We start from the raw sequence: 16,039 nt of genomic DNA, 5'->3' as shown, positions 1-16,039 counted from the left end.
AGGTTTTTATGTCTGAAAATGCAATTCGGAACCCTTACAAATAAAAAAAGGAAAGAATTTGCCGGAAATGTAATGCCCCACACTGATACTGTTAAACACAGATAAATTCACTGCTCTGAAGAACAGCACTCCAAAATAATAATAATAATAATAATAATTAAAAATCTTAGGATATTCTGATAACTTAGTGGCTGTAATTGGGTATCTCTCCTAATATATAAATCTGTGAAAAATTTAACATGAAGCACTCATTTGTATATGTCTGTGATATACTCTCAGTTTTGAGGACATAGGACGAGGTGAAGAATTAAGGTATGAATTACAGAATCTTTATGCACTTCGCTTAATATGCCACATGCATGCTTGTACCAACCTTTAAAAACGTTGAGTTTTATCAATGCTCATTAAACTACCAGGCTCCCTTTTTCTATATTCCCTTTCCCATCATTGCTGATTACCAAGGTATTGTGTAAACAGAAGCCTTCTCCTTTGTAACCAACATCCTTCTCCTGCCAGATTCATTCAATGATGCCACAATTCAGTGTTTGTGACATCACAATAGCTTCCATGGTGACTAATTGTGCTGTCAAACTCTGGTGTGTGACATCTCTGAATGAATCAGGCAGGAGGCTGATTAGGAAATCAAAAGCTTCTGTTTACACACAAATAACTTGGTAATTAACAATGATGGGAAAAGAGCAAGATACTTATCAGGCTGCATTTATATACATTAGAACCTGCCCATCTTGGAACTCTGGCTCACAGTGAAGCACAAAGCGGGGCCCAAGCTGTCCCGAGAAATACGGGGTGCAGATTATGACTGCAGCAGCCACCAAACTTTTTCTTCAGGGACCACTCCGGGACTGTCTTCTGTAGGCCATGCAGCTGGGCCACGTAAAAAAGTAATGCGTTGCTTGAGGGTGTAAAACAAAGAGTGCTAAAATGTTTCAGATACAGATTTCATATGTGCAGTATTTGGAAGATGTGGACAGAGAAGGGGATGAAAGAGTTCATATTACGGAAGAAAATGACATCCAATTTCTTCTATTTGGGGACCAAAGTATTCAATGTGGCATACACAATAAACTTCAAATACCAACTTCCATGCATCCACCCAGTTTTGGTTGCAGTTTGAATTTTCTGTTATATGGCTGCATACTTCTAGGTCCTCATTAGCTGAAGTGCTAAAGTCCCTGTGTATTTCAGGTACTGTCAGATCAAGGTAGTAACCTGTCTGCACTGGAGGTGAAGTTACCACTAGCTGTCTGATGTTCCATATTTTTCCCTCTAAAAATAAGATTGCTTATAGCACATCTGGTGTAGCAGAAGTAAGATGCAATGACAAGTAGATATTTAGCAGTGTGGAAAGAAAAATGTTTTCAGAGCAGCGAGAATCCCGTGTTTCTAGAAGACATATTTCTTACCTGCGACATCCTTGCTGGAATAATGCTGTAGGTGGTAATCCTGAAGCCCACCGAAAAAAGCTAGTTCCTTTGTTAAGTTCACTATCATTTTTTTTTCCTGGCCTTTCCTAATAGTGCTTTCCAAAGAGCTCAGTTTGCAGAACCAGTTCATCTTTTTAATTCTGGGCAGATTGAGGACAAGAGTAAATCTTTGACGCCAGCTGTGTAGTTATCACTATGGTGATCCTCTAGGTCCCAATTTTTAAGGAACTTTCATCTGACTGGTTTACTTTGCACGCGTAGTCGATTGTCTTCCAAACAACACGCGTGCTTGCAAATAACTTCAAACAGCCATTGGATCGCACAAATTATTTTTGTTCTCACTGGAGGCAGTGGTGTGGCAATTTACCACCAGACTCGCTTGGATTTCATGTGTAAATGATTCCTGCTGCGCTTTACCACTGGTATCTAAAATGCTTTGTGGTCAAGATCTAAGCAGTCTGCAAAACTTGATCACGCTGTTTGGTTTGTAGCTAGACATATACCTAACCTTCTTAAAACATGGTATTCTCCCTATGTGCTACTCCATTCTTACCCATTGTCAGTTTAGGATGGGGTTATAATACAGATATCTGTATTGGACATTAACAGAAATAATAGTAATGAAGACAGACTGTCATGATAGTATGCATCTGGACATTGAAAGAATCCCTACCTACGAATCTCATTTTTCCAGCTCCAGAATTGACTGTACATCTTACTTAATATACCTGAAGCAGGAAAGAACGGTAGTAGGGATCTGAAATGTATGTAGGGTTAGAAGAAAGAATCATTGCACAGTTTCATACATCGATTTCCTTGTTTACATGTGTATTGAATTTGATTTGCCTTAATCTGAACAAATTAAAAGTGTAACAGTTAGACATAGTGCTTGCTAAAATAGAAAACAGGGCGGACTAGTTCACACTTTGGTCCACCTGTCGTTTGTGTGATTCTCGAATTGGAAATTTTGGGACATGCCTACAAGTTGTTCGATATGGAATCCATCTCATTTTCCCATCTTGTATCAGTTCCACAGTTCTGTGTAAGTCTAGATAGTAGTAATAGTAGTACAGGGCAGTTCTGGGGGAAAAAAGAGGTCTGTTCTGGTCCTCTGTAGGAAGCTTGTAGGGGAGCCTGAGTTGAGTGCATCCGATAAACAGAAAAGGAGATATTTCTGGTCACTTTAGCTGCAATGACACTTGAAGACAGACAGACTCATTGGACTTAATAGACTGACATCTGCGCTGCTGGTTTTGTAGCAGAAAGCTCAAAGCAGGGCTAAAGTTGAGCTGCTGGCATGTCAAGTGGCATTTCATTCCACTTGCAGTAACCAAGTACAAGTTACCAAGGTCTTCCCAACTGTGCAACTTCTATGAAATAGTAGCAAACTGACCAGAACTAGCTTCTTTTTTACATGCACTTGCTATAAAAAGTTGCTCCTTTTCTTCAAGTTGGCTTTCACCATCAAAATGAAAACGTAAGCATTAAATCAGCAGGAGCATCACCACAGAATCTCAAAATGATCTTGATCTGGTGAAGAAATACCTCTAGGTCGGTTACATGAAGCATCTAATAAACAGTCACTGGGTGTATTTACCCAAACTAACAATCAAAATGCAAAACAAATGGTTGTCTATACTGCAGTTCCTCAAGACAGAATGAACAAGACATGGTTTGTCCCTGCCTTTAGGCGAGTCATCTTTGGTGTGTTAGGAAAGCAAAAATCTCAGCTTTGTGAGATAGCAGCAGCAGCTAGCAGCAGAATGTGGTCTTCCTGGGTTTATACTGTGATGAAGATTCCTATCAATAGAATTAAATGTTTCTTGGGGTAAGGGTAATTTAAAAAAGAGGAGGGCCCTCCACCCTCAAAATCACCCATCTTCCTCAGAGTGTGGAGAGAGGAGATTTGACTTAAGCAGTTGTCTAAAACCATGACAATAGCAATAGATCAGCTGATGATACCTGAAACTTACCTGTGAAGCCTCTAGATAATGTAGAGGTTTAGGCGATGGAGGCTCAGGTGGTGCAAAATGTCCTTAATTAACTGGTATCACCAATAATATTCCAGCGTACATTAGTCAAAGAACTAACCCTTAAAGTAGAGTTGCAGCAGTGCATTAAGAAGCAGCTCTTTATGGAAGAGCCACCAAATACAGAATATCTTCAGTGTTAACCCCTCGAAACACAATCTGTAGCAAGGCTGGACATTGCAAAAACATGGTAAATTCTGAAGCAATCAATGAGCTTGTGATGACTGACAGTCTAAATGCAGACTTAAAAGAAATAGGATTGTTCAGAGAGAGGTTAAATTTTCAGTCAAAGAACTTATGTTAATATGCTTGGTTGAAGAATTTGAGTGACATTCCAGAACTTGCTACTTTTGGAGATACCGATTACCAGTTGCTCTGTATCCCGAAAATACCCCAAGATAACCTGGATGGCAGCCTGGCATTTCACATCATGAGAATGCAAGGATGCAGGAATGGGAAGTGGGGCAGGGACTATCCCAACTTCTTTGGCCAGCAGGTCACATGGGGTTTGGATAGAGCTTTGTGAACGTTATTTTTTGTTTGACCTCATTTTTAATTCCCTGTTATAAATGAGATGAAAGTTCTGACTATTAGACTTCTGAAAAATACCTACATATTTTCTTAGAAACTTTTGAAGATTTGCCAAGATAATGATTTCATTAAGCAGTGTACATTTAGGCTAGTTGCCTTCTTTTGAGTTACTGCCTTCAGTGAATTGGATTTGTTAAGCTATCTGTTCATGCTTTGATGTGTCATTCTTTTGACCAAAGAAGTAGTGGTTATGGGGAGTTACCTTGTAACCAAATCTAGAGCAGAAAATTGCCCTGTCATGTGTACAAAACATTTGTCTCTGTCAGTATTCCTGTAAAGTAGATCCTGTGACCTCTTTCATAATAAACCCCATTGTCTAGCATCTACAATAAAGGCCTGAAGTTCACCTTGAAATGAACTATTTTTATAGAGTGTGGTCAAATAGGACACTGTATTTCCAAGCTAGCTTGAAACCTAACAGTGGCCTTTCCACAACTTCTTGTCCCCTAAAATCTTTCCAGTTCCACAAGATACAGCAAACACCGAGGAAGAGATTAGTGCATATTATTTAAGCTACTGCCTAGCAGTGAGGTGTGCAAAAAATCTTGTTTTTCCCTTTCTCAGAAGTCCGTACTTACGTAGCCCTGATGCAGGAGAACATTAATGAACACTGTCATGTAACATTAAACTTTGTAATGCTTAAGCTCTAGTTCTTTTAAACACCTTATGACAGTATGTTTTGAAAGCTATAAAATGTTTTGTTAACTTCATAAAAGGTAGTGGAATTGCACTGAGTTGTTTTACTCATACTCTTTGGAAGTTGGTCTTGCTTCTTCTGCTGGTTGATCATGTGTTAACATTATGTTCTTTCTCCACAGAGAGGTGCTTGGAAGATCATGAGCTCATAGTTCAAGTCGAGTCCACAATGGGAAGTGAAAGTAAATTTTTGTTCAGGAAGAATTACGCAAAATACGAATTTTTCAAAAATCCCATGGTGAGTCTTATTACTTAGCTGTTTACACCACAGAGAGGGATGGATTGCAGTAACAGTGCTGGGCACTGTTAGGTCTTAAAAGATCTATAAAGAAAAACAAAAACAAACAGAATTCTTTCCAAAGAATTTTTAACCAATGTTTAAATTCTTTGGACTCTGTTCCCAGCCTAAAAACCTCAAGTGTTTTCGAGTTACCAAATATAGTTGTTTCAAAATGGCCATTGCTGTGTTGGAGAGTGACCAATACAGAAAAATCTTTATTGCTTCAAGAAACCAAGCAGAAGCGCAATTTTCTCATTATCTTCAAAGTTACTTGATTTGATGCAAATTGATCAAATAGTATACAGTATCCAAACCTTTTAATTTCTTGGGGTAGTACTAAAAAAAACACCTCTGTGTAACCCCTGAAGCACTTGTTACATACAAGGAATTTCCAGTTTATCATGATGTATGTTGAACATTGTCTTCCATATGGCTATGCTTTACTAGTGTGCTCTGTCTTCTTTACTGATCATAGTAACTCACCCTCTCTGTGTTCTCACGTCTATCCATGTTTGAAAAATAAGCGGTACTATATATCATAACTGTACTTCACACTGGTTTTGTAGTATCCTTGGAATGTTCTAGTGGTTCTAGTGTAGTTGCTTATTTGGGGATTATTTTTCAGATTTCTTCCAAACAATTAAGTGGGAACAGGCTACTGATGTGACCTGTGTCAGTTGGTGCAACCCATCGAGACAGTTGAAGGAACAACAATCCAAAGAATTAGGTTAGAACAGATTTGGGGTCACTCTGGCATTTCTGATGCCAGAAGGAAAAGGATACCTGAGGTTACATGAAAACTCGTTGCTGGCGGTGCAGATGAGAAATTAATTCCTTTCCTCATGGACACTAAGACACAGAGGCTGCATCCTCGCATGTGCTCTTCCACGTACGTTTGTCATCTGCTAGTGCTTGTTTCAGAACGTATGCCTCGCCTTACACAGAGTGTTTGTAATTGTGCACTTCTCTTGAACTTCCCATATGATAACCTATGAACATCTGACAGCTTTACAGAATTTTTGGTATCGTAACAGCTAGCACATCAGTTTAATGTGGTATACTTTAATTAATAACTGAGTATGGGAGTAAAACCCAGAATGCTTAGCATTCAGTCCCAGGCTCTTGCAATCAGGGAATAACTCATTCTTTGGGTTTAACAATGCAAATGCTTCGTATCTTTTGCAGTAGTTATTGCCATATGGCACTGTTTCTACTCAAAGAAGCTTGTAAATGTTAGCTTTCATAATTCATTGTGCAACCTACCTGGCAGAAGGGTGATTTCTCTTCAGCCCTTCTCTTTATGCCTTAAAGACTGAAATGTATATTGCCTGAAGAGTGGTGAGTGTTCTAAGCTATAATACTTTTTGTTGTGATTCATCTTGTTACAGTCAGTCATTATTTTATGGCAGGCATTTCTGCATGTCTTTATGCTTGAGATAATGTTTAAATGCCTCAGGAATGATTTAATGTAATTGTTGTGTATAGTAAATTCAGTATATTGAATTACATAGGCGTTTTTAAACATGGTAAATGAAAAGGAGAACTGGAGGAAAAAAATCTGAAGTCAAGTCATCTGTTTAGCAGACAGCTGTCTGACCTTTGCGATGTAAAGATTCAGCATGAATGAGATACTGTATAGAGCGCCTGAAATATAAAAGCTCTTCAGAAGCACCTTGTTTGTGTGTTAAGCAGTATTTTCTTCTGTGATGCCAGGATAGGAGAGAAGGAGGTAGATGTCTGCTTTGAGATTATTCAAATATAGCATCTGAAGCAGGGAATGCAACACAGAGTGTTCAGGCTTAATTATTGCACATGTCCTTTTAAAGTTTTTAGTATTTCGTTTCCTATAACATGTAGCTGACTGATCATTACAAGAAAAAATACCGGGCTCTGTTATATGTTGCCCTGAAATAACAACATATAGCAGTAGATTTTGCAAAGGACAGATTGAAGGGTTTGAAGTCCCGAGTATAAACTGACTGTTGAACAACCAAATGAAAGCATCAACAGTCACACATGAGCTCTTTCTCATAATTAAAGGCTGTGAATGGCAATTCATGGGGAGCGTTCTGATGGAACTGAGCGGGTTTGAGGTTCAGGCAGATGCAGCACTGAAGAACTGTATTTTGGATAAAAGGAGAGTACAATCAAAGGTAAAAGTGATTGCTGGAGATCCTGCGGCATCCCCACCTGAGATTTCTTTTAATGCTTTTTCATCCTGTTTACCCCTCTGTGAGGGGTTATTTCTCCTGCTCTGTGTCTCCCACATGGCAAGCAGAGTTACCAAGAGTTTGTTCACCAAACAGCCTTCCTGGAGGGGGAGGGAAACCCAGAAATTTGGTGGCAGAATGTGCAATTGACCGCCCGACCTGCAGGATCATTCTTCTTCTCCTTCCCTGGAAAGTAAAGGCTGTTAGAAATCAAAAAAAGCCCTTAGGAGAAGAGGAAGCATTGAGAAAATGAACTTATGAAATACTGTTTACCTGATACTTAAAAATCCAAATTCTGCCTCATGGTTTACGGCTTTTGTTGAGCAGAAGGAAAGGAAGAATTTCACCTGAAAGCTCTAGTATTATTTTGTTTAAAAGGGAATCTCCAAATTGATTTAAGAATGATAATTTCACAAAATTGACTGGAAGAAAATTCCACTGATTCTATATAAAAGTGTTCAGTATATAGCGTGACTTCAACTTGTCTTTTCTTTTTGTCTCTAGAATTTCTTTCCAGAGCAAATGGTTGCCTGGTGCCAGCAAACAAATGGCAGTATTCCACAGTCACAGCTTTTGCAGGTACTGTAAGTTATCTGTATGCACAAGGTTTTGGAACCGGAGGGGAGAGGTTGAGGGGAAGGAAGGGAGAATTCAACGGTCTGGAAATAGCCAATTGGAGAAAGACCAGTGTAGTTAGTTAGCATATGTTACTAACGATGAAAATATCTGACAGAGGTCTAACCCAGGGGCACTGAGGTATAAGTTACAAACAGGAAGTGTTCGTAGCTATATTCATACATATTTGTTCTATTATTATTCAGCTTTCTCAGGTAACCGCTCTACAGGAAGCCAGAGGCAGCCACCTCTGTGTAGTGCTGTCTTGTCCACTTAAAGACACAAAAGGACTTTCTTTCTCACCTTCTCTGGTGTTTTTGTGCTAGTGGCTGTAATCCCCCTTGCTGACTTCTTTCATTAGTTCAGGTAGAGGTCCTAGTTTGTGCTACAGACACAAGTCTGACATGCCAGGTATTTTTTTGAAGTAAATGAAGTAAGTGCAGGTAGTTACAGAAATCTAGATGTAGTATTTGTTTCCCGAGTAAATGCTTAAAGCTCCCCGGGTTAAATTGCAGGTGTGTGTACTTTATGTATGTGTGTTGGTAGAGTTGTGTAATCTGTGTGGCAGCGGCACGTGCCTGAGTTAATACTGACGTTTTGATGCTACTGTACAGTTCCTTGCTTGCTCATGAAGGAGCTGTGGTGCAGTCAGCTGACCTCTAAGGATGGTGCTGCAGGGTTGCCTCCCTGGCCAGTATCTATCTCATCCACTTAAACCTTAAATTTAAGCATGCCAATCTAAAACCCATCATCTAAATCTTTTTCACCTTAGTCATTTGCTCAGCTCACAGGTGTGTTGAGGCCAAATTAAAACACATTATTTGTTCAGTGCTCTATTAAGAGTATAATACAGTGATACCTGGAAGACAGTACCATGAATTAACACAGGAAAAATATAAAGCAGAAAGTACAAACATATGAAGAAAGTACAAATACAAATAACAGATTTTAGCTTGATTTCTATAATTTTGCATATTTGCAAATACTCACTGACTATCTGTTTAAATAAAACAAGTTTCTACTGACTATTGAACTAGTGCATTCACTTTGACCTGCAACTACTTCGGAATCTATTAAATACTGGCCCCAGGTTCACCAAAAAGAGTTTAAACTATTTGCATGCACTTTCGGTTGGGAAACAAAAATCAAACCAGTTCCTGGAATTAAAAATGAAAGTCACATGCAACGAAGTTAAATGCCCTTGGTCAACTTTGCACTCGCGCTTCCCTAATTAGGACCCTGCTTTTCATGGCACGTTAAATACTTATAGAGCAGGAACTTCTCCCTCATACTGCCACGCAAGTACTTCATGGCCTACTTACTCGGTCTGGATGATCTGCAGGGAAGTGGGCCAGACAGAGAGAAAGCACTCGGAATGGGCAAGCACTCTTTCCATTGCTTTATCTAAAATCTTGTGGTAATCAGGAACCCAAAGTGGTACGAACAGACATTTCCACAGGCTGGTAGGACTAGAGGTCCCTTGGACCCTTTTTCCAGCAGTGTAAGCGGAGAATCAAGTTTGCTTGTTACACAAGAAGCATGACTCCATGAAAGAGCAAGATGTTTCTGAAGAGGAAAAAATTTGGAACATAGTGCAACTTAGTCAGTAGAGAAAGGAAAACCATACAGCATTGTGAAATACAAGAGTTTGCTTCTGGGAAGGTTCAGTTAGGTACAGTCCTGAAAAAGCGTGACTCATGGAGGTTAACAGTGCGAGAGAGTTGGGTAAAGAGGATGGATACATTCTCTTTCGTTTGCTGTATAACTGTAAATATCAATCTTACTTAAAGCATTTATATTAAGTACCCTTTTCTTTTTAAAAACCATACAACTATTTTTTCATAATTTCAGTGACAGTTGTAATTTGTTGAAGGTAAACTTCCTGCAATCTAGTAGTCATTAAGCATGTTGCATCTGAGGCTACCTCAGACATGGAGTGAGTGCACTGGTTTTTTAATTACACAGGAAATAGGAAAGGACATTAAACATCATGTCAAATATGTACTGCATTAAAAGCTATTACTTCTAGTCTTAACAACAGCATTAACGATGGTGGCATCTGTTTTCTCTAGTGTCAGTCTTGCTCAGATATGCAAAAAGCTTGCATCTTAGTTTACTGTTGGTTGAACTGGACTATAGTTTATCTGTCTCTCTAGAGAGAATATTTTCTCCCTTTGTCTCTTCCTTTCACAGTTAAGAAGTAGGTTTGTAGTACAAATAGCAGGAAGACTAACTATTCTTTTCCAGCCCGTTAGGTAAGATGTTGGGGGAAGAGTGGAAAACAATTAGGTTTTGATGCAACTATGAATTCTAACAAAGGGCATTGGGGTTTGGTTTTGTTTTCTTTGAGGATTGTCCACCAAATAATATAACTTCCAAAAATTTCAGAGGCATCTAGGCCAACTAGGCTTATGGATTTTTCGTCCTGTTATTTGAATTTATTAAGATTTTGGTATTTAACCTATTTACTAAGCCCTCTGTCATTTAAAAATCTAGCCCACTGCAGTAAGGGACCAATCCATCAGCTGGCTAACCATAGTTATTACTTCCTTCCTTTGACGTATTGCAAATCAAATGATTCCATATGTGATCCGTCTAATTATGTCAAGAACTTAACTTACATACTTCTGGATCTGGAAGCGTAGTATAATTGCTGACATTTATTTTACTGCTCCAAGTTTCCGTTTGAGTTAAATACTCTGTTGTCTGTCATACATCTTGTCCTGGGACAGGTGCATGTGTACTGTATGGGACTTTGGTGTGGGAAATCCTGCAGTAGGCTGTTCCCATTCTAAAACTTCTGGATAAAGTTGCAGATTTTGGCCAATGCTTCCAATTTAGACTAGTTGGCAGAATTGTTGTGGCGAGGCATTGTTTTCTTCAAAGAATTAATAAGCTTACTTTGTGTGCCTTCGGACCAAATACAAGTAGAATGGGGATACAGATAAATGGTTAGCCTTTTGGAGATGTAAGTATCCACACAGAAAACAGGAAAATGTCAGTGCATGAGCTTGAACTCATTGTTTTTACAGCACTAGAGAGATGTACACTGGAATAAATAGAGGAATTCTGCCTGAGAAACACCCTATTTAAGGCTCCTGTTTCACATCTGTATTCAAACCAACCTGCCTGCGGCTGCCACTGAAGGGCTGCTGTCCTGTGCTCCTGGCTGTGCAGTTGAATTACCTCCCCTCAAAAGTGTGCGGAGGCTGGATATCTCGGCATACTTCATTTATCTGTCAGGACATTAACAATTCTACTTGGGTTGGGGACAGTTTGAACAGTAGCTCAGCTGGTTTCGCGTCATTAAAATTGCTAGTTGTGACACCAGGGAGGTGGCAGGAAGAGTTAGCCAGACAGATGTAAGGGGAGGAGAAGGAATATGCATTGTGGTTGTAAATCAGTTTAAATACATAGGTCATTTTAAGCATAATGTGAAACCGTGGCCAAAGTCTGTGAAGTGACTTGCCATTTGCTTCTCTTTTCTGCAAATACAGTGCCAATTTTATGATAAATGTGTAGGACACAATCATCACTTACGTTTTCCTCTCCAACAGAACTTTTTAAACTCCAGTAGCTGCCCTGAAATACAAGGTTTCTTGCATGTGAAAGAGCTGGGTAGGAAATCATGGAAGAAATTGTATGTGTGTTTGAGGAGATCAGGACTTTATTGCTCTACAAAAGGAACTTCAAAGGTAAGATTAAAAAAGAAGTTGCACATTACTGGCATGAGAAAGGATTTTCTTCTTTTACAGTGTTTTTTTTTTTTCTTTTAAATATCTGCACAAAGTGTTCCCCCTTTTTATTGCATAGGAAAGGATAAGCAAGCCATGATCGAATGAAAACAAGTCCTGGGCTCTCAGTGCATGACAATAGCTTTATAATATTGTTATATAATAAAATCATACTAGCCAGACAACAGAACTGTCGTTGCTGAAGTCACCTTAACAAGGTTAGCAAGAGAAATCATACTCTCTAAACATGTTGTTCATGAATTTATTTTAAATGATACTTTAAACAACGTTTTGCATTATCTAATTTTCAGATTTCCCAGAAGCAATCAAATAGGTTATGCCATTTCCAATTCAATGTGTTTGAATAAGTAGTTTGTCAGCTTCCCGTATAAAACGCCTTCGGATAGGAGGCTGATAGTTGAGAGCCGATGTGCAATGTCCACTTCAGGCTGTCTGAGAGGAGCAGAGCGTTCATACACTGCCCTCTGTTGGATGTTGGTCTTTAGAGACTGCAAATCTTGCAGCAAGGTGTTCCAGAAGCTTATTCTTACATGTACTGTATCACGTTACTTCCGCAGGAGCCAAGACATTTGCAATTGTTGGCTGACCTAGAAGACAGCAATATCTTCTCGTTGATAGCAGGCAAGAAGTTGTACAATGCACCTGCAGAGTATGGATTTTGTATAAAGGTAAATCTTCTTGTGAAGTTCTTCCAGAGTGCAGGATGATGTTGGTAGCTCAGACCCAGCCCAGCTCAATGGGATTTGTGTGTAAAACTCTGCAAGTATTTCTGTCAGGAAGACCTGATCTTTAAAGTCTTTCATTTGGCAGGCATGTCCTGTGAATCTTGCCATCATTTTATGTGACACTTTTAACACATTGTCTGGTGCTTCTTTGGATTGGGAAGTTTCTGTGCAGGATCAGCTCAGTGCAGAAGCATGGTGTGCCTGTCAGATGGCCTTGGTTCACCTCACAGATGAAATCTTTTTTTCCTAGTACTCTGACTGAACAGCAAAGTTTCTGTGGCCAGTGAGCACCAAAATTATATAGCAACAAGGATCGAGCTCTGATCAGGTGTAATTGTACCATTATTATGGGCCAGAGGTTTGCATTTATTTAAAATAGAAGACTGCCTTAGAAAATGGAAGTAAGAATAAGCAGTTGCCTTTGAGGATTTAAAGAACTGTTGTGCTGATGGATAGGATTGCGTTTTTTGCAAGAACAAACAGATCAGGTAGGAGTCTGGATTTTTAGCATTAGGGTTATTATCAGTACTGCCTCCCTTACAGGTACACTTTCCCTAGCATTTGCATATACTCGCACAGCTTACTCCTATAGAGGAAGAAGAGTAAGGCGTGGCAGAGTGAGCTATCTTTTTCCTGATTAGATTGCATCCATAGTTGTCCCTTTTATGTACTACCACTGATGAGTCAGTAAAAAATCCTTCAAAGCTCCATCTCATTTTCTGACAAGCAAATAAGGCCGTGAGCTGGTGTTACGAAGAAATGAAGTAGCCACCTTCCTAGCAGCTGCTTCAGAACTAGACAATATGGGTTTGTCTCACAGTAGAGACTGGCTGCAGGGACAGATCCTGAACTGGTGACGGCAGACATTTGGGAAAGCACCCAGCAGGAAGAGCCCAATCGCTCTCTCTGCAGTACGGCATCATGGCAATGTAGGCGTTTCTTGGCTGTTCTGGACAAAGGCTGTAATTCCCTACAGATACTGGCCACTCATGTATGGTCAGCTTCAGGAGCGATTCCTCTCCCTCACCAGCAGCAGCTGAGTGTGTTAGGTTGGGAAGTTGAGAGAGACTGGCCTATGGTGCTCACAGCATGGAGGACCACGTGTAGATGGTTTGAGTAGCGCTGGGGAGCTACGTAGAAATCTCAACATGAACAGCAGGAAAAACTGCAGGAGATTTTCCAGAGACGGTAATGACTGTAGGGGGAAATGATAAAATGGTAGAACAAAAAGAGGGTATGGAAGGGAGGGATCTGATTCTGTGAGGCTTCAGTGTGGCTTAGGATCAGTTACTGAAGCTTTGGATCTCCAGCTTGCAACTGGGGCTAATAAAAGTTCTTACAGTTTAAAAAAGAAAATGCACACACCTTGGTTCTGGTTTTGAAATGGCCTGAATGCCTTGTTCCTACAAACTGCAAGAATTCCAGAGTGTTTTAGAGCACTGAAGTTTATCTTACTGGATCAATCAGAGAAAGTGATTTCTTTCAAAACATGTTCAGCTTACTTTGAGCTTTAATTCAGGGTGATACGAGCTTTCTCTGACCAGTTCTTAGATTAATACTGTAGCTGCTTTTACTCTACAGGAAATTTTCATTGTTTTTGGTTTTCTACTGGATGTAGCTGAATTCCTTCTAATGCTTTATAGCCCAACAGAGTAAGAAATGAAACAAAGGAACTGAGGTTGTTGTGTGCTGAAGATGAGCAAAGCAGGACGTGCTGGATGACTGCCTTTCGACTCCTCAAGGTATCAAATTTATTGTATGAATAGAGCTACACCTGTTGTTAAGTCGCAGTTGTCACTTTGTTCGTCAGAAAATACCTGTATGTTCTTAAGCATCATCTACCTCCAAAACAACAGGGACAAGAGCAAAATGCCAGATAGACCTGTTCCTCCTAAGCTTTCAAGCACAGCACTGAGATGAATCCCTTGCACATATGAATCAAGTATACTTCCAGTTTTTGAGCCAAATTTATGATATGTGAATGAATTGACAAAATTGCTTAACAAGGTATTTGCAAGTATCATAAAGAAAACATTTTGGTAATAGGAAGAGAACATCTCAACTAGAGCAGAGTGCTATCCACAGCCTTTGCATTTTTTTCAGTTTTCTGAAGGTTCAAAAACAAGTTCAAAACAAATAACGAAAATAAGCCATTCTGTCTCTGGGTGAAAGTTATTCATATCTTAGAGCAAAGAATGAAATTCCTTGATAATATGGAAGGACGCTTCATAAGATTTTTGAAACAAAATCAGCTTAGGAAGAACTGAGGAGAAAGTTGATTATTTGTGCTCTTTGAAGCAGCAAACTTCCTGATCTTCGTAGGAAAATATGCAGAAGGTGTTTTTTTTTTTTCTTTTTTTTTCTGTCTATCCCTGAAGATGCTGCTTTGAAAAACTATCGCTTTCTTCTTCCTACCTTGCTAAATCCTCCCTCATATTAAAGGGAATATAAAAAAATACAATAAATGAAATACGGACACATGCTCTCTCATGTGTTACCCATGAAAATCTCACTTCTCTTCCATGCAGTTATCCTACTCTCTACTATTCTGTGTCAGTCTAACGTAGAAAATATAATAAAAAAATACAGGCATGTACGAACTGGTACTGCGGTACCCAGCATTAGATACACATCCACCAAAATAGGAATGAAAACCTTGAGCTCAGCCAACTTTGGCTCTCTCTATAGTAAACACATAATCCCAGACCCTTGGAAAGGGCCGGCCAAAAAATCCCTTTACTGTATGTCAGGGAGCAGGGCCAGCCCCAGGCACTGTGGCGGGGATGAGGCCAGGATGTGGCCCTGCTAGGACACCGTGTCCTGCTGGGGACTGCTGTGTGCCAGGCTGTGCCCAAGATGGGATGTGTCATCATGAGCACAGCCAGCAAGCCACTGGGATGGGGGCGCAGCTTTGAGGTTATGTCTGGATGTGTCCTGAGGCCAGCGTGGGCTCCGTCTGCTTGGTCTGTCTCTCCCAAATGACTGCAGTTGCCTTTCCTGCCTAAGCAGCAGGTCACATCAGCAGCCGTTGTGCCCTGCTCCACTCCTGACCTCTCCAGCACAATGCCCTCCTTCCCACTGGTGTTGCAGGACCACCTGCTGCTGAGGGTGCATTCCTGCACTGTGACCCGGGCACTGAGGGGAGTGGGTGCCTCAAAACAAGTGCGAGGTTTCGTCGCTTCCTGCTCCAGGTGTGGCATCGACTAGGAAGAGCTCCAGAGACTGCCAGTGTTGCAGGAACATCTTTTATTCCCCACCCATGCTCCTTTTAAAACTTGGTCTTGTTAGTCCAGTCTCAAGATGTGACAAATCTTTGTTACAATTATCTGTTCCTCTCCTTGGGCAGACTATCTTGCAAAGCTGTGTAAATATAGGGAAAACAAGTTAGACTTGTAGGCCTGCAGGTATGAAAACACAACTTTTCGGTCTGCTGCCTTTTCTCCATTTACCTTGAGTGGTCATCTTCCGAACCAGCGTAAATCTCTTTGAATGATCTCCAAATATTGCCTCATTTGTTAATTGTAAGAGGTTCTTTATAAATTGCAGTACATAAATTCCTATTTTTAAGTTATTACAAAAGAATGTGTACCAGTCATAGGTATTTCAGGTATAGGCCAGGATGCAAGAAACAGTTTCAGGTACAAAATGGATATTTGATTTCTGCAAAGTTGATACTTCTGTTGGCCTCGATA

General features: G+C 40.0%; 1 protein-coding gene across 10 annotated transcripts in view; it reads left to right on the top strand.

Annotated features, from left to right (window-relative positions):
• GRB10 (growth factor receptor bound protein 10) overlaps nt 1–16,039 on the top strand; it is a 178,470-nt gene that overhangs the window by 123,528 nt on the left and 38,903 nt on the right. For all 10 annotated transcript variants that reach the window (XR_007707759.1, XM_050708425.1, XM_035552820.2 and 7 more), the window contains 5 exons: nt 4,885–5,000; nt 7,757–7,831; nt 11,425–11,562; nt 12,180–12,290; nt 13,991–14,089. Coding sequence is in view for 9 of the 10 variants with exons in the window: in XM_050708425.1 (XP_050564382.1) it covers nt 4,885–5,000; nt 7,757–7,831; nt 11,425–11,562; nt 12,180–12,290; nt 13,991–14,089 (539 nt within the window). In the remaining variant the exon portion in view is untranslated. The remainder of the gene's footprint in view (nt 1–4,884; nt 5,001–7,756; nt 7,832–11,424; nt 11,563–12,179; nt 12,291–13,990; nt 14,090–16,039) is intronic.

Source organism: Cygnus atratus, chromosome 2 (genome assembly GCF_013377495.2).
Source record: "Cygnus atratus isolate AKBS03 ecotype Queensland, Australia chromosome 2, CAtr_DNAZoo_HiC_assembly, whole genome shotgun sequence".
Lineage (NCBI taxonomy): Eukaryota > Metazoa > Chordata > Aves > Anseriformes > Anatidae > Cygnus > Cygnus atratus.
Note: the sequence above shows the minus strand (reverse complement) of the source record. Positions and strands in the feature narration are given on the sequence as shown.